At 43.6% G+C, this 19,067-nt stretch overlaps 2 protein-coding genes across 3 annotated transcripts; both read right to left on the bottom strand.

Moving 5' to 3' along the window:
- LOC115184559 (uncharacterized) lies at positions 1–4,900 on the bottom strand. Its single transcript, XM_029745419.1, has 4 exons — positions 4,190–4,900; positions 1,105–3,134; positions 836–926; positions 1–730 (listed from the first exon to the last, which is right to left on the bottom strand). Exons 1-4 carry the CDS (start codon positions 4,239–4,241, stop codon positions 627–629), a joined length of 2,277 nt encoding a protein of 758 aa, XP_029601279.1. The 5' UTR covers positions 4,242–4,900; the 3' UTR covers positions 1–626.
- Positions 4,901–16,237: 11,337 nt separating this feature from the next.
- LOC115184561 (phosphatidylinositol glycan anchor biosynthesis, class V) lies at positions 16,238–19,034 on the bottom strand. Of its 2 annotated transcripts, none has more exons than XM_029745426.1 (3): positions 18,452–19,020; positions 17,138–18,304; positions 16,238–16,971 (listed from the first exon to the last, which is right to left on the bottom strand). In XM_029745426.1, exons 1-3 carry the CDS (start codon positions 18,512–18,514, stop codon positions 16,681–16,683), a joined length of 1,521 nt encoding a protein of 506 aa, XP_029601286.1. In that variant the 5' UTR covers positions 18,515–19,020; the 3' UTR covers positions 16,238–16,680. The 2 variants fall into 2 exon arrangements, with proteins under 2 accessions (XP_029601286.1, XP_029601287.1); XM_029745427.1 differs by having other exon boundaries at positions 16,746–16,921; positions 18,452–19,034.
- Positions 19,035–19,067: the final 33 nt, after the last annotated feature.

Consider the following 19,067-nt stretch of genomic DNA (forward strand, 5'->3'; position numbering starts at 1 on the left):
GCCATAGATTTTCAAGCAGATTTAAGTGTAAACTGTAACTCTGCCACTCATGAATATTCAGTGTCTTCTTGGAAAGCAACTACGGTGTAGATTTGGCCGTGCATTTTCAATTATTGTCATAGTGAGAATACTTTCTGAACGCACTGTATATTTTTTTTATGGAATGTTTCTGGCACTGTGTTCATAACAGGCTATACTGTTGTTCAGGCATCATTCAAACCAACAAATAATCTTTGTTTCATATACTTAGCTAGCTGTGGAAGGTCGGCAGCCAAAATGACTACACATATAATGAAATGTGTGAATACTTTCTGAAGGCACTGAATATTATTAAATGGAATGTTTCTGGCACTGTGTTCATAATAGGCAATGCTGTTGTTCAGGCATCATTCAAACCAGCAAATAATTTTTGCGTCATATACTTAGCTAGCTATGGAAGGTCGGCAACCGAAATGACTATACATATAATGGAAATTCTATGACTTACTAAAACCACGGTGAATCACCTGTTACTGAATCACAATAATAGGTCAAATTAGGCTTGCTTTGATTTATTTACATTCCTCCACCCTTCAACTTGTATTAGTCATTCAGCTTAGGTTTGAATGTTTGGTTACACTCAAACATTACTCGAACCAGTGGATGTCTTCAGTGCACATCAGCTTAGAGAGGAGCCATCCAAAACACCCTCTTCTGTGTCCATGGCTTTCAGAAAACATCTCCACTGAAACTGAGAATATAATTAGACAGTCAATACTTTCTACAACAATTTACCAGAATATAATTCCTTAAGAAGTAGAGATAAACTTGTTGAAAGCAAATGCATGGTTCAAACCTGATGAGACCTCAGAAGATGACTCCCTCTGCATTTCCTTCAACCGAATTATCCTTTCTGACGGTGTGATATGAATTCCTCTGTGAGAGTGCTGTATTGACATACACACGCATGGTTAAATCCTTCAGCTGTGAAAGACTGTCTACAAAACTGCATAAAATAAAGTGTATGACATTTTAAGTCAAATAAACATGAAGTCACTTCAGTGGAATTTATATTTGATAGTTTGGGGGATTTCCAATCTGTTACTGCATAAGCACCTACTGTACCTTTTTTATTTTCACACTCAGGACCGTGTGCCTTCTTCTGCCAGTGTATGTTTGACCTGGCATCTGTGGTAGGCCCTTGGTTGCAAACACAGTGGAAAGGCAAGCCCTAGGTGACAAGTCCTTGGTTGCAGAAATGGTGGAATGGCCCTTTGGTACAGTGATGTTTGACTGACAAGTTGGCCAATCTTCATAATTTACTTTGCTGCTCACTACACATGGTTGTGTTTGACTCTCAGGTTGACGGTGGGAACCTGAGTCTACTTCAGGGGAGCTGCCATTGGTCTGATTTGAGATCAACAGCAGGGTCTCTTGCACAAGATGAGCAACAATGAAGTAGCTGAGAGCCTCGTCTTGGGCATCCAGGGCAGAGTTTAAGTTGTAGCCCATGAGGTTAATCTGAAATTGCAGGCACTCCAGAACACGGCCGCAGATTAACTCAATGGCCTGTGGATGGCGGCAGACGTCACAGATAGTCTCATCAGCACATACTGTTACCCCTGGAGACTCAGACAGCTTATTTATAGCACTATGAAAAAGATCCTGAGCATAAAGGTAGGGCTTCTCTTCCATGGGCACGTTAGGACAAATCTCCTGCAGCAGTCTGGAGATGATCTCCCACACAGCCTTGCAGTTCACTATGCACTCACTGGCAGATTGAGCAGCAGCAAGCTCAGGTGTGAGTTGTCTGTTACTGTGGCTTGTAACAGGGCAGTCATCTTTGTGGCTGGTTTGGTCTGGGAGATGTGTGGAGTCTGACTCCTGTTCTGAGAAGTGCTTGTACACTTGCTTTGCCACTACATCAGCCAGTGCTGTGACTACAAGCTTCCTTCTGAGCTTGAGAGCGTCTTGCAAAGCCGCAGCTGAGCCAGTTTCCTTTACCATCTTCTTATACACTAATCTGGCAGCTTTCTCCAGATCTGTAAGGGAGGGTTTGCACCATTTTTGCTGGTGCTTAACTACTGGAATCGTCAGCATGGCTGTGTTAGTGAAGAGCTCCACCATGACTGCATCCATGAGATCTCCGGTCATGTCAGTGGAGCATCGACTCTGTGGCCCATTCCAGGTGCTGTCTGGTGACCGACAGTATGATATGAAGTCTAGGATTCTGAGGACAAGATCTTCAGAGATGTCTGAGTCTACACAGGACACCCAGGTAGCATTTGTGTCCGTTCTGGGGCCGGGTGAGATTGGACTATCAGTGTGATCGACACTAGTGTGATAGACAGCCCCAATCTTGCTGGTTACTTTGGACACCTCCAGAGAGATTGAGCTGGCAATCTCTTTCACCATGTGGCCCAAGGATACAGCCTTCCACAAGCTTTCTTGGGAACCAGTGCAGGAAAGCAATTCTTTGTGAACACTCTTGGCCACCTGATGTTTATAACTAGATGGGAGGACCAGAGACTCATCGGTATGTAAACCAAACAGGTCACTTGGGGTGTTCTTTAGCTCATCAACCACATTATCAATGAGGTCCAAAGCTGTTTCACTCAGGCCAGGAATCTGGGTGTCTGGTTGGGTACCTGTCTCATCATAATAGATTTCGCCTATTAAGCAGGTCACAATATCCTCAATTGTTTCAACTTGCTGAGCGTGTTGATTCTCAAGAAAATAAAACAGACTGATGTCATCTGGTGTCATCTGTTGGACCCTCACACTCTGCCGGGCTGACTTTGTCCTGGGTTGGTTCTCAAGTACATTAAACCATCCTGCCTTGTTGCTACACTCAGGTGTTTGTGGGGCAGTTGTTAAGGTTGGCTCCTTATTGGCTGGAGATTCCAGGGGCTTCAATGCACTTTTAATTCGCTCCTTGGCTCTCTGGGCCCATACGGGTGTCTCATAGTGTTTGGCCTGTGACTGGCTGGGTTTTCCCTCATTCTGGGTGGCTCTGATGTGAGGCTCCTGTTCAGTGTGCACGGCGGTCTTGGCTGGTGACGTCTTCCTAATAGACCTTCTCATACTGCTGGCAGCCTTACTGTGCCAGGGAAGCTCAGGTTTCACGCATTTAGACCACATGATCCTTTTCACATCTGAAAAACACAGGGGTAAGTGAAACGTAATCTGTGGTGTTGAAGTCATACAACATGGTGACCAAATGGCCAGTCAGTCATTTTTGTCAATTGAGTATCTCTGTGACTGGCCAAAGAATGACCACCAAGCCAATAATCTTCTTTAACATGACTAGTGTACAGATCATGACAATGTTGCGGCTGCGATAGCTTCTATTTCTATTTTGTTTGAAAAAGGCCTTCAGTGGATACGTTTCTCTTACCCTCAGGAAAAAATGATCCAGTTATTGATATCCATCACTCTCTGTTATAATAATGCCACACTGACAAACCGTTTCTATGATGTAATAGTGATGTAACAGTCACTATCTTTTATGGTACCAGTACACATGATGTAATAATGCATCGGTATTTATCCAAATCTCTTTGGTCACTTTCAAATAAACTACCAGTTTCATTTTTTAAGTATATTTTTGATTAACCAAATAGTTTATAGGAAATAACATTGTAGCCTTAATTTAATAAAAATGTAATTACTACTGATCAATGCCCACATGTTTTTTTGTGTGATCAATTACTGCTCAATGCTCACAACGTTTGATGTTTTTCAGTTAACTTCCATTCCATAAAAGCAGCCTATTTTAACACCTACATAACATGAATCATAAAAGCATAGACTACAAATTATTAACATGGAACAGGCGCTAATAGATATTTTATTCTCATACTTACATATCTAATTTATATTGAGGAAATTCATTCTGTACTTATTAGTAAATTAGTAAAAGGTTAATGTGAGTAAATACGCTCAAGGCCGTGAACCCACTCTCCGAGGGATATGCAAAAAAACAAATTTCCAATTCACACATGCGTATTAATACACACTTGTACATGTGTGAAATAGGAAAAATATCAGCACCCACCAACCCTCTGCATAAAGGATACATTTGCTCTACAAAAACTGAAGCTGTGGTAGGCCTATGTAATAATATAATTTGGTTGGTCAGAAAAGTGCCTCGCCAATAGAGAGGCGCTAGCTTTTTACCTTTTAAATAAGATGATAGTTGTGGACTTACCTGTGTTGCTTGTTGAGGCCTGGGGAGAGTTATCCCACAGCAAAGAAATCATCACAGACTTGGTCACAACATCACAGAGTGAAGGTGATGAATCATTGAGCTCTTTGTGTTCATCTTCAGCTCCTCCCCTGATGCCTGAAGTCCAGACTGATCAGCAGCTCAGCGTCACCACTCTAGGAAGGCTGCATTTCGCTCAAAGCACTCCCTACTCTGACTGACATGAGAGGATGTCCGGTAGCTTGCACTGATCCATCACCTTCACAAACTTCTCCACTGTGGACTTGAGTAAGTACATGGAGGATATTGGCAGCTTTGTATGTAGTTTCGCTGACAGGTATCTGTAGTACGACTGCAATCAGTGTCAAGGGCCAAGGTCCGTTTGTTCTCAGGGTCCACTGCATTGTTTGAGGTATTGTCTTGACTTCAGACAAAGGATGTTTTGCTTCCTGGTTACACTCCTTTGTGTGTCCATGTGCAATAGGGGACAACGCCTCTACTGTAACTCTCTGTACAAGGATGTCTATGCTATTTACATAAGGCTGTATCACTAGGATATTTTACATACATTTAAAGCTGTATCACCAGGTTTTCAAATCTTTGATATGAGATGCAGGCTGGAAGTTCCCTTTCCATCTTGAGGTTTGTGGATCGCTCACCATATGTCTCCTTCAGAAGAGACGTAGCTGACTTTGAGAGCGAGTCACGGAACTTGGCCAGCTCTGTGCTAGTCACGCAGGGAATTAGAGAGCAGGTGAGCTGTTTTATTTGTAAACTTTTATTTATTCAGGGTAGCCCAATTGAGACCAGGGTCTCATTCCCAATGGTGACGTGATGTTTACTAGGTATCTTTGCATTGTCTTTATAGAGGTGAGTCTCACTTGTGTGTTTGAATAAGGTCTAAGATATAGAGGAGGATACATGGTCAATAGCCTTGGGCCCATACTGACTAATGTCTGACCCTGGACCTTTGAGTGTCTGCAAGATTTCTTCAACAAAATCCTAAGCTTCACATGGAAAACCAAACTCTGTTTGTTCCCTTGAATTACTCAAACTCCTGACTGATTATCTTTTTTAGCTTTCCAACAATGTTTTGAAGTATTTCCTCTGACACCAATTCAATTTGAGACCCTGATAAGTCTGTCGGAAGAGATTCTGGGTTTTTGGAAGACAATGCTCGGACAAGGTTCTTGATCTCCATGTGACTTGATCAAGCAGCTGTTTTACCACCAGAGGTTTCCACGAGCTTATTCAGAACCACAGATATGATGTCGGCAGCCAAAGAAGAGAGCACTCTCCAACTCCTTACAGCACACAGGGAAACTTTTGGGCTGCAGTGGTTGGATGGTAAGTTCAGCGATGGGGTGTCTTCACTGGACCTGCCAAATTTTGCCACAACCTTTTCGAGGACAGCCCTGACTGGCTTAATTGAGATCCTTTTCATCTTTAGTTTGAAGTTCTCTGATATTCCTTGACTCCTATTAGAAGCATCTGTCTCAGAGGAATCCCTCCTCACATGATCATCCAGCTTCTCCAATGCAGTTTCAACAATCTCTAGAACAAGGATGCCCTCCACCTGCTCTTTGCTGTCCACCCCGTCTGGATATCGCCCTGATCTATCTTGCCAGGATGCATTTTGATTTTCTGGAATATACTGTGAGCTACCTTGACTGTATGCTGGTGTATTTGGAAACCTGACAACACAAGATCGCTACCAATGTCTGTGTGGTGTCACTTGTATGATTTTCATAGGCTCATTCTTCAGTTCACTTACACCTTCGTCCTCAGTATTTTACTCAATGTTCTGCAAGATAACACTGATGATTTCATCAGCATAAGGTTCAATCTCACCGAGTGTCAGTTCTTCTTTCAACGCTAGGGGTGTAGGAGAGGTCATATTGGAGGAATGTCCGCCCAGAAGTTTGCAATTAGAGCTGGAGTCCTCCTCTGCCCTCTGTGGTGGGCCTGGCCACCTGACACACAACAAAGTGCCTCATCTGAAGTCAAAGGAACAGGATGATTGGCTGGATGACCTGCTAGATGACTGGATGGAATTCTCAAACTCAGCCATAGAAATTACCTAAATTCCCTCCTTGGCAATCATAGAGCTAACCTTCTCCAGCATGGTTTACCAGCTCATTGGACATCAAGTTTGTCCTGGACATGCTTATGGGACATACATGTTGGCTGGGGCTCGCCTCCCTATCAGAACTGTCAAGATCGCTTTCATATGTATTCTGTGTCTTTGTTTGTGCCCCATGTACATCAATTATGTTCTCAGCATTGTTGCCTTTAGGGCCAGGCTCCATAATAGCATTGACATCCCTGGGCTCTCTACTCACCTTATGTTTTGTTTTGTTTTTTGTCTCCTCTGACATATTAGTAACATCATAGGGTGGCAGGTAGCCTAGCGTTTAGAGCATTGGGTCAGTAACTGAAAGGTTGCTGGTTCGAATCCCAGAGCTGACAAGGCGCAAAAAAACTGATGTGCCCTTGGGCAAGGCATTTAACCCTAATTGTTTAGGATAAGCGTCTGCTAAATTACTCAAATGTAAATCCTTCACTGCCCTCCAGATGACCCCCCAAACGATGCTCTCAGACTTTTTTTCAGAAGACTGGATTTTGGTGACTCCATGGAAGAGCTAGTGGGAGATCTGTGTCCTACTGTTCTCATTTTATTTTATTTTTTTATTTTTATTTTATTTTATCTTTATTTATACAGGTTTTTCTCATTGAGATAACATCTCTTTTCCAAGAGAGACCTGGTCCAATAGCAGCAGAAGGAACAATGTTTCAGACAAAACAACTTACATACACTAACACAACATTAAACAAAACTATAAAAACACACATACAGTACAACAATTACATATTACCTTAAAAACACGAAACTCTTGACTAAAAACAGCTGTTCTAAAGACAATTACACTCTTCTGTGATATATACATCGATCAAGTGTTTAAACTCCACTAACGAAACTAGATCATCAAATTTTAAAATGTTCAGGAGAGAATTCCAGGACCATGGAGCTAAGTAACTAAAACTATTTCTACCATGACCTGTTCTAATTTTTGGTACTGTTCGAAGCAAATGAGAATGGGACTGTAATTGATATTTATTTACCGACCTGACTAAAAAAGAACAGAGATAAAATGGCATTTTACCCAATATGGCCTTATAAATCAGTGTTTACCAGTGTTTAAGCCTACGCAAGGTCAATGACGACCAGCCAACAGCGCTGTAGAGATCACAATGATGTGTTAGACGTTTTTGATTTGTAATGAACCTGAGGGCTGCATGATACACTGAATCAAGTGCTCTCAGGGTAGTGTTTGGGGCCTGCATATATATAACAACACTAAAATCTAAAACCGCCAGTAATGTAAATCGTACCAGCTCCTTCCTGGCCTCAAAAGAAAAACAAGCCTTATGCCGGTAATAAAAACCTATTCTCAGCTTGAGCTTCCTTATCAAGTTCTCTACATGCACAGTGAAGCCCAGCTTGTCATCAACCCACACACCCAAATATTTGTACACTTTAACTTGCTCTATAGTATGTCCAGCCAATGTAGCAATGACATGATTAGTAACATGCCTGGCATTTGAAAATACCATGCATTTTGTTTTACCTGAATTTAGAACCAGCTTTAAATCATACAGATTCTGTTGTATGATGTTAAATGCTCTTTGGGCATTTTCAAAAGCTAAAGATAAACTACTACCACTTGAATAAAGAACAGTATCATCTGCATAAAAATGAACATCCGCTGTTTCAATAAGATCCCCAATGTTGTTGATATACAAAATGAACAACAGTGGGCCCAAATAGAATATAAATCGTATTTACACATCTCTTTTGATGCACCTCTATTGGCTCCTCGTCACTGAAATATAACAGCAAATCAAAGTTTATGAAACAATAACAAGGGAGCATTTAGCTGATTTTAGTAAAATATTTTTCTGCTAGTGACTACTTTTAATGACCAATAACCCATTTTCTAATGACTACTTTTTTTACATCGTTGCCATGGCGCTTAGTGACAAATTTGTTTTAAGTGTTTTTTATGTGCATTATTATCAATTATCAGCTTTTTTTAAAGCTAATCTAGTACTTGTTAGGGAATAGGTTAGGTAGTTAGGACAGCACACTACAGCTCACTACCACTTTCACACTCCATTCCTTCAGTGGGCAACAGCAACCTTATCTAGGTGGTGAGCCTGGTTGATAAGCACATCAGGTGCTGCCAATTAAGGATCGTCAGTCAGTGTCCCCGCTTGTGAGCCATGAGGCTGGTGGTTCATTTGGTGGCCATGAGGCCTTTCGTTTGGATTTTAAATCCTTAGTTTAGGCATGCCTGTTTGTTGTTTTCCTTTTCGTACATATCTGTTTCCGTCACCATCTGAACATAATAATCCGCTTGGGCTCAGCCCGACCCAAAATAGGTCAAGAGAGACAGAGCTGCCCCTGGACCAAGTTAAGGTTGCTGTCTCCCTGGGTACATGCACTTTCAACACCTAGGCACTGATTTCTCACATAGATGCACATCTTAAATCAGGTTACAGACCAGTGAACTAGGCCTAAGACCCCTAGACTTAGCGAGTGTAACAATATTAACAGGGAAGTTAATCGGTTTCGTAACACACTGAATACAAAAATCTAGTCATCTAAACTGACCTTAAACTTGACAAGATAGTAGTATACTTCTCCAATCAACTAGCTAATTGTTTGGATTCAAATACTAGCCTAGATCTTCCTCTCATCTCCTGGACCAAAGACTAAGAAATGGCAGCAACTTTCCTCCACTACAAGGATTCCTCAGAAATGTTGAATAGATTAAAACAACCCTGTGCAAGGAGCTCAAGAACAGTCTTATGCAATACGGGATCCTACATAAAACATGCAGACGAAGAGGAATTCAAGTCTATTGTGTGCTCTCACAATGTGAACAGTACAGCATGTACACCGAAGTTGGACAATAACGATCACTTGCCAGTTCTGCAGGCTAACCCTCAGTTAATTGACATCACCTACTTCAAGTTAATACAGTTCATACAGAGCACAGTGGACCAACCACAATGCAATGAATCTGTTTCCACCAATACGTCCACACGTTTTGCACTCTACAATCCTTAACGAATAAGTCTCTTCTTCTGTAAGAGTTTTTCTGACAATGACTTTGACATCTGTCTCACTGAAACATGGCACAGAGACAGTGACTTTCACCATCTTAATGAAGACAGTACCGTGCAGTATCGAAGAGCCCTCACTGCTGCTCGATCATCCTATTTTTCCAACTTAATTGAGGAAAATAAGAACAATCCGAAATTTCTTTTTGATACTGTCGCAAAGCTAACTAAAAAGCAGCATTCGCAATTGGATGATGGCTTTCACTTCAGCAGTAATACATTTATGAACTTCTTTGAGGAAAAGATCATGATCATTAGAAAGCAAATTACGGACTCCTCTTTAAATCTGGGTATTCCTCCAAAGCTCCATTGTCCTGAGTCTGCACAACTCTGCCAGGACCTTGGCTCAAGGGAGATACTAAAGTGTTTTAGTACTATATCTCTTGACACAATGATGAAAATAATCATGGCCTCCAAACCCTCAAGCTGCATACTGGACCCTATTCCAACTAAACTACTGAAAGAGCTGCTTCCTGTGCTTGGCCCTCCTATGTTGAACATAATAAACGGCTCTCTATCCACCGGATGTGTACCAAGCTCACTAAAAGTGGCAGTAATAAAGCCTCTCTTGAAAAAGCCGAATCTTGACCCAGAAATTATAAAAAACTATCGGCCTATATCGAATCTTCCATTCCTCTCAAAAATTTTAGAAAAAGCTGTTGCACAGCAACTCACTGCCTTCCTGAAGACAAACAATGTATACGAAACGCTTCAGTCTGGTTTTAGACCCCATCATAGCACTGAGACTGCACTTGTGAAGGTGGTAAATGACCTTTTAATGACGTCAGACCGAGGCTCTGCATCTGTCCTCGTGCTCCTAGATCTTAGTGCCGCTTTTGATACCATCGATCACCACATTCTTTTGGAGAGATTGGAAACCCAAATTGGTCTACATGGACAAGTTCTGGCCTGGTTTAGATCTTATCTGTCGGAAAGATATCAGTTTGTCTCTGTGAATGGTTTGTCCTCTGACAAATCAATTTTAAATTTCGGTGTTCCTCAAGGTTCCGTTTTAGGACCACTATTGTTTTCACTATATATTTTACCTCTTGGGGATGTCATTCGAAAACATAATGTTAAATTTCACTGCTATGCGGACGACACACAGCTGTACATTTCAATGAAAAATGGTGAAGCTCCAAAATTGCCCTCGCTAGAAGCCTGTGTTTCAGACATAAGGAAGTGGATGGCTGCAAACTTTCTACTTTTAAACTCGGACAAAACAGAGATGCTTGTTCAAGGTCCCAAGAAACAAAGAGATCTTCTGTTCAATCTGACAATTAATCTGGATGGTTGTACAGTCGTCTCAAATAAAACTGTGAAGGACCTCGGTGTTACTCTGGACCCTGATCTCTCTTTTGAAGAACATATCAAGACTGTTTCAAGGACAGCTTTTTTCCATCTACGTAACATTGCAAAATCAGAAACTTTCTGTCCAAAAATGACGCAGAAAAATGAATCCATGCTTTTGTTACTTCTAGGCTGGACTACTTCAATGCTCTACTTTCCGGCTACCCGGATAAAGCACTAAACAAACTTCAGTTAGTGCTAAATACGGCTGCTAGAATCCTGACTAGAACCAAAAAATTTGATCATATTACTCCAGTGCTAGCCTCCCTACACTGGCTTCCTGTTAAGGCAAGGGCTGATTTCAAGGTTTTACTGCTAACCTACAAAGCATTACATGGGCTTGCTCCTACTTATCTTTCCGATTTGGTCCTGCCGTACATACCTACACGTACGCTACGGTCACAAGACGCAGGCCTCCTAATTGTCCCTAGAATTTCTAAGCAAACGGCTGGAGGTAGGGCTTTCTCCTATAGAGCTCCATTTTTATGGAATGGTCTGCCTACCCATGTGAGAGACGCAGACTCAGTCTCAACCTTTAAGTCTTTACTGAAGACTTATCTCTTCAGTAGGTCCTATGATTAAGTGTAGTCTGGCCCAGGGGTGTGAAGGTGAACGGAAAGGCTGGAGCAACAAACCGCCCTTGCTGTCTCTGCCTTGCCGGTTCCCCTCTTTCCACTGGGATTCTCTGCCTCTAACCCTATTACAGGGGCTGAGTCACTGACTTACTGGTGTTCTTCCATGCCGTCCATGGGAGGGGTGCGTCACTTGAGTGGGTTGAGTCACTGACGTGGTCTTCCTGTCTGGGTTGGCGCCCCCCTTTGGGTTGTGCCATGGCGGAGATTTTGTGGGCTATACTCGGCCTTGTCTTCGGACGGTAAGTTGGTGGTTGTAGACATCCCTCTAGTGGTGTGGGGGCTGTGCTTTGGCAAAGTGGGTGGGGTTATAGCCTGCCTGTTTGGCCCTGTCCGGGGGTATCATCGGATGGGGCCACAGTGTCTTCTGATCCCTCCTGTCTCAGCCTCCAGTATTTATGCTGCAGTAGTTTATGTGCCGGGGGGCTAGGGTCAGTCTGTTTCATCTGGAGTATTCTCTTGTCTTATCCGGTGTCCTGTGTGAATTTAAATATGCTCTCTCTAATTCTCTCTTTCTTTCTTTCTCTCTCTCGGAGGACCTGAGCCCTAGGACCATGCCTCGGGACTACCTGGCATGATGACTCCTTGCTGTCCCCAGTCCACCTGGCCATGCTGCTGCTCCAGTTTCAAATGTTCTGCCTGCGGCCACGGAACCCTGACCTGTTCACCGGACGTGCTTGTTGCACCCTCGACAACTACAATGATTATTATTATTTGACCATGCTGGTCATTTATGAACATTTTAACATCTTGACCATGTTCTGTTATAATATCCACCCGGCACAGCCAGAAGAGGACTGGCCACCCCTCATAGCCTGGTTCCTCTCTAGGTTTCTTCCTAGGTTTTTGGCCTTTCTAGGGAGTTTTTCCTAGGGAGTTTTTCCTAGCCACCGTGCCTTTTTCACATGCATTGCTTGCTGTTTGGGGTTTTAGGCTGGGTTTCTGTACAGCACTTTGAGATTTCAGCTGATATACAAAGGGCTATATAAATAAATTTGATTTGATTTGATTTGAACCTCCGCCTGAATACAAATACATTGAAAAGGCACACGGCCAAGGTGGAGGCCTTGCTATTTTATACAGAGACTGCTTTATTTTAAACACACTGACTGTTGCTGATTTTCAGTCTTTTGAGTACCTTGCTTTTAAATGTAAATAACCAAATCCTCTCACTGTTGTTCTTGTTTACCACCCCAAAGACAAATACCTCTAATCTTTGAATTTTCTGAACTAGTAACATCTGTATGCCCCACCCTCTCCCACATTGTAATTTTGGGAGACTTTAACATCCATGTTGACTCACCCAAGTGCTCTATGGCTGCTGACTTCTTTAACATGTAAATATTCCCACCCACAACTGTGGACATACACATTATCACTGATGATGTCCCTGCCTCTGACTTGGATGTCATCGAGCGTCTCTTACCACAAGTCTCTGACCCCTCCAACTCCTCTCCACCTCTCAAAGAGGGCCATTAAATTCCTCAACCTAAGGAAACTCAACCCATCCCTCTTTGAGTCTGACTGCAGTGAGCTGGCCCTCGATCAACACATCCAGCCCACCTTTGAGTCTGACTGCAGTGAGCTGGCCCTCGATGACATGGTCAATCTGTCTAACAGCACTCTGAGTAATACCCTGAACATCCTTGTCCCTGAAAAAACATGTGAAGTAACATTCCAATGTGCATCTCCTTGATTCACTGATGAACTGTGCAGAATGAAGACTCATTGCCGTAACTTGAGAGACATTGGAGAAAGGATGACCTTACTGTCCACCTATAAAGACCACCAGGCAAGCTACTCTGCTGCCTTAAAAGCAGCACTATTGCCACGATTGGCAATAACACAGGTAACCCTAGAACCCTGTTCTCAACCATCAACTGCTTTTTAACCCTTCAAACTCATGCTCTCCTGCAGCCTCATCTGAGCAGTGAAATCACTTCTCAGATTTTTTCAAGACAGATTGACACCATCAGGACAAACATCATGGCCTCTAAGACAACCTGCAACCCACCTCCTGAACCCCCAACCAAGACTGCCCCACCCCTCAGCAACTAATTTTCTCTGCTGTGCAGTCAATCATCTCTGAAATGAAGGCCACCACTTGCTCCCATAACCCTACCCCACATCCCTACTCAAAACCTGCTCATCTAGCCTGCTTATGTTTGTCACCACCCTGATTAACAAGTCCCTGCTGACCGGAGAGACACCATCAATCTTCAAAACCGCAGTCACACCCTTACTGAAGAAACCCAACCTTGACCAGGATATCTTATCCAACTACAGGCCCATCTCCAACCTCCCCTTCCTCTCCAATAGGAAGCAATGCATCACTATTGGAGAGTCCAGATCGGAGTAGTCTTCAGACATGCAGCATCCCACAGGGGTCAGTGCTGGGGCCTATCCTGTTTTTAATTTACATGCTCCCTCTCGGGCCAAATCCTCAGAGACTAACATCAACTGCTACGCTAACGATACCCAGGTTTACATTAACACCAAACTGGACACCATCTCTGCTCCAGTAAAACTCAGCAGCTGCCTAGGGCATGGATGCGAGAGAACTTTCTTCAGTTGAACAGTAGCAAGACTGAGGCTATGCTTATTGGGACACCCAAGCAGATCACCAGTGCTGGAAACATCTTCCCTACAATGAACGGCCAGGCCATCTATCAGTCCTCTCATCTCCAACCTGGGAGTCAAGTTTGACACTTTTATGTCATTCGATGCCCACCTAAAAATAAAATATATATAATTTTTCCTTCTAAAAAACATTGCCTGGGTCATACAACACTCTCCTAGACAGATGCAGAGAAACTCATCCATGCCTTTATCTTCTCTCGGAATGACTAACTAATCAAGAACAGTGCTGCCAGGGACCAGGACCAAGAAGTCAGACCATATCACCCCGAACCTGGTCCAACTCCACTGGCTACCGGTCAACTACAGGATTGACTTCAAAATCCTCCTGCTTGTATTTAAAGCCTTGAACGGACTGAGCCCAGCCAACATCACTGACCTCACCTTATTGAGCCACCTTGCAATCTCCACTCCAGCCAATCCCTACTGCTTCAAGTCCCCAAGACATGTCTCCGAACTATGGAGAACAGAGCCTTCTGCTCCCTTTACCCTCGCCTTTGAAATACTCTCCCTGTCCATCTGAACTTTTTTTAAAACAGGCCTTGAAGCCCAATTCTAGACTCCATCTCATAGTCCTAGTCCCAATCTGAAATGTATTTAGCGCCATCCCACTATTGCTATTTTACCTGCCTTGATTCTAAATGTGTTTTATTGCGTAATGGCCGTGGATGTCTGGCCTTTTCTGTGCCTCCTTGAGGACTGACGGGAGATGGGGGACGGAGGACCCACATCATCAATAGAAACTCTCCGAGCAGGGTGGGATGCTGGAGCCTCAGACACCCTCGAGGCCTGATGTAAGAGGGAGCCCGGGGGTAGAGGCGTGTGGTAGAAACTCCCTGAGCTGGACCCTCAGGAGACAGGGTAGAGGATGAAGGAGCAGGAAATCTCTGGATGCAGGTGGGCGAAATGGTTGGTCAGCAGGATGTCCAGCTCAGACATTCCTCAATAAACTGAATTGGAAATTTGGCCGGTCAATATTATCCCGGAACTGTGCAAAATAAGTGCAGCTCCTACATGGGATGAAACCTTCCGAGGCTACAGTGAACGTGGCAGCCGCCAATCTGGAAAAAAACAGCATGATCATTACACAGGTGCACCTTATGCTGGGGACAATAAATGGCCACTAAAATGTGCAGTTTGGACAACGCCACAGATGTCTCAGGTTTTGAGGGAGTGTGCAATTGTCATGATGACTGCAGAAATGTCCACCAGAGCTGTTGCCAGATAATTTAATATTAATTTCTCTACCATAACGTCGTTTTAGAGAATTTGGCAGGACGCTTAACCGGCCTCACAACCGCAGACTACATGTAACCATGCCAACCCAGGACCTCCACATCCTGCTTCTTCTCCTGTGGGATCATCTGAGACCAGCCACCCAGACAGCTGATGAAAGTGTGGGTTTGCACAACCGAACAATTTCTGCACAAACTGTCAGAAACCATCTCAGGGAAGCTCATCTGCATATTCGCCGTCCTCAGCAGGGTCTTGACCTGGCTCCAGTTTGGCGTCATAACTGACTTCAGTGGGAAAATGCTCACCTTCGAAGGCCACTGGCACGCTGGAGAAGTGCGCTCTTCACGGATGAATCCCAGTATGGCATCGTGTGGGCAAGCAGTTTGCTGATGTCAACGTTGTGAACAGAGTGCCCCATGGTGGCAGTGGGGTTATGGTATGGGAAGGCTTAAGCTACGGACAATGAATACAACTGCATTTTATTGACGGCACAGAGATACCGTGACGAGATCCTGAGGCCCATTATTGTGCCATTCATCCACCGGCATCACCTCATGTTTCAGCAAGATAATGCACGGCCCCATGTCCCAATTCTTCCATGGCCTGCATACTCATCAGACAGCTACCACTTCCAATTCAAATGAGCTTGAAAAAAGTGAATGACATTTGTTTTGTGACTACAGCGCCAACGCAAATATAGAGACACGTTCTAATTGAGCTTGGCGTCAAAGTGGACAACCCGCCCGCACTGCTTCGGTTGGGTCATTTATAATTCAAAATAATACATTCACACTCGCCTTTGAGTTTAGACCATCTGTTTTTAGACTCTCCATAATTATGTGCACTGCTCACCTTCAAGTTTCAATGTCATTTGCTAGTAATATTCTAGAGTAATGATGCAAGTTTTATCAGAAGGTCAACTACAGTAGCATGCATGGTCTGTATAAAATACAGCAAATCAATGGTTGAAATGCTGCAAGCAGAATCTATCAACAAAAAACGCAAATTATTTGTGATGCATACTATTTTAATTGTTAACTTAAAAAACACAGCAATGCTTTATTATACAGTATCTCTTTAGTTAACAAAAAATACAATAATACATGCACTTAAAGCACAAACTGCACCCTGTACATTTTCAGAGACAATTTGATATAATGGAACTGTTAAGTGAATTGAATAATCAGTGCATCAATGCTGGATTACGAATCAATCCAATGTTTTTCTTGTTAAAGAAATATTAAAATATGCAATTTTCTGAAAATGAGATGAGTGCAAATAAAACGCTTGAACCTTATTGCCTAACACTAACAGAGGGGAGTAGCCAGTTGCGATCTAAAATGGAACTGTCTATTTATGAAGCAGGCAGAAAATGACACGCTTCAGAGCTATTATTATTGCCCTCAAATAGTATTTTGTGCACACATCAGATCTTCAGTAGAAAGTGTCAGGTCAAGTCCATGGTAAGAAGTTACTGTGCAGTGCCAGGCCCATAAGCCAATAGGAGATGAAGTACCCTAGAATCCATCGTGTGGGAATAGAGCATGTCTTCCAGCGGGACAGTAGATGAACAATGGGGTTTTGGGGTAAGTACAAGAAGACAGTTCTAGGTGTCCCCCGCTGCTGCCCCTTATTGAATGTGGGTGGTGACCTTCGCTGAAGGAGAGGCTCGTAGAGTAAGAGCAGGTGGGCACTGATCCAGAAAGGTACAGGGGAGGAGGAAGACAGAAACCGGGTCAAAACCTGGAGAAATCAGTAAAAGACAATAACATTAATGGACTAGACGAGCTGCCTGTATTTCATAAAAATCTTCAAACACAGCAATGTGTTTAACATAGTGACTGTTGTTCCCCCACTAGACCTGTTAAAATCCTCTTACATAAACATTTTCCACTGATTCGTTCCTTACCTGCACATGCATGCAGAATGTTCCAAATCCCAGTAGCATTGTAGCATGCACCACATACAAAAACACCCTGGGGCTGTAAAATCCAGGTGTGGGTTTGTCTGGCCATTTATTTGCCCCTCCGTCCCACAGCCCCAGTCTCAGACACCTGGCTGGGTTAGCCGTATAGTACATGTAGGCCGCCGCCATGCCAAGAGTTGCCATGGGCAGCGCCAGCAGGAAGTTGGGTATCTGCTTAAGCTGGAAGTAGCGCAGGAAGCCCACATCCCAATACACATCCTGGATATGAGAGTAGAGCAAGGGGAGGGGTCGCAGGCACCAGAGGGGTGGGGGTGCGTTTTCGTCAGGGACCCTGTAGCCTTTATCCTCAGCAAGCTGGATGAGGGCAGGAGAAACCTGCTCCAAGGAGAGGGAGGGTGTACAGAACGCCCTGTAACCATAGTACTGGAAGACCAAGAAGGGGAGCGCAATAACTGCTGTGCCCAATGCAGCCGTGAACAGGAGATGAGCGACGATCCAGGTGTAGTGGAGGCATTTGTGGTGCCTGTTATTGTCCTTACGCAGTCCCCAGATCTTGCACAGGGCCTGTTGCAGGGGCAGATACAGCAAGAATCCTACATTCACAAGTCCATTGGCTCTCGCAGCAGTAGCTATACTCAGAGCCAGGCAGGCTCTGAGGGTGTATCCTCTCTCAAGGAGAAAGAGGCCACCGAAGGTCAGTGCAGCAAACAGGCTCTCTGAGTAACCAGCCATCATGAAGACATTGGCAGGGGTGAGACAGTAGAGCAAACTTGAGACTAGAGCAAGACGCCGGTCCTGCAGCACCACACGGCCGAGTCCATACAGTGCTACCACACTCAGCAGGAAGAGGGCGCTGTTACCCAAGGCAACAGCCAGTAGCAGTCGTCCACGCAGTGTAAGACAGCCACTGAGGGGCCGTAGTATAGTCTCTGCAAGCCCCCGCAGTATGACTGGGAACAGGGGGAAGAAGGCGTAGTTGTGCTCATACAGGTAACCCCTCTCAGCAATGAAGAGGAAATGCTCTGCATCCCAGTGGGAGAGGCCCCCTAGAAACCATTGCACTGCAGGGTCCAGAAGCCGAGGCTCCTCTGCACGTGGAGGAGTGAATGCATCAGCTTCGTGATCTGGGATTGCAGCATTTAGGAGAGCCTGAAAGGGAGGCATTGCAAACATGAGATGACAAGCACACACCAATGACACTTTTCAAATTGATTAACATCCAAGTCCTTCAGTCTGTGGACGTCATGTTGTAGTTAAGAAGCAACTATTGTAAATAAATACATTATTATTACTGACCTGTATTAGTAGTGACAAGCCTCTTGTGGTGGCAGCGAATTGCAGAACCGTCTTCACGTCCATCTGTCATTACAATGAACAGCCTTACCCATAACAATATCTAGCGCGAGCTAGCTTGGTGTGGATGGAACGAAGGCAACACAATTTTCAGCCTCTACAAACACTCGAAATAGACGGTGGCAAATGGGACGAAACGTTTACATTCATTTACACACGGTCTATTTCTTGCTTTAAAAAAATGAAACGTTACACATATCTTTACCTTTTGATTATAAAAGCCAGGCCAGAACCATAGACATTAAGGTCAGAAACCTTCATATTCTATTGTTGGAACTGGTTGGTCCGCAAAATTTTACTTCCGGTGGAATTTTCTTTATTTCAAAATAAAAGTTCGAGTGAAAAAGATCGTCTCCAGCTGTTAGAGGAGAATGATATTTGCTTTGAATGATCAATAATCATTATTGCATAATGAAATACTACAATAACTTATGACCTTTCATAAATATACTAATTACAATACAAATTTTAGATTTATCATGTATCTACAATCGACTAGTTTGTCGAGATTCAAATCCTACAAACTAGTCATAACCAAGGAAGCTGAGACAAAGGGGAT

The sequence above is a fragment of the Salmo trutta genome, unplaced genomic scaffold, assembly GCF_901001165.1.
Source record: "Salmo trutta unplaced genomic scaffold, fSalTru1.1, whole genome shotgun sequence".
NCBI classification, from domain to species: domain Eukaryota; kingdom Metazoa; phylum Chordata; class Actinopteri; order Salmoniformes; family Salmonidae; genus Salmo; species Salmo trutta.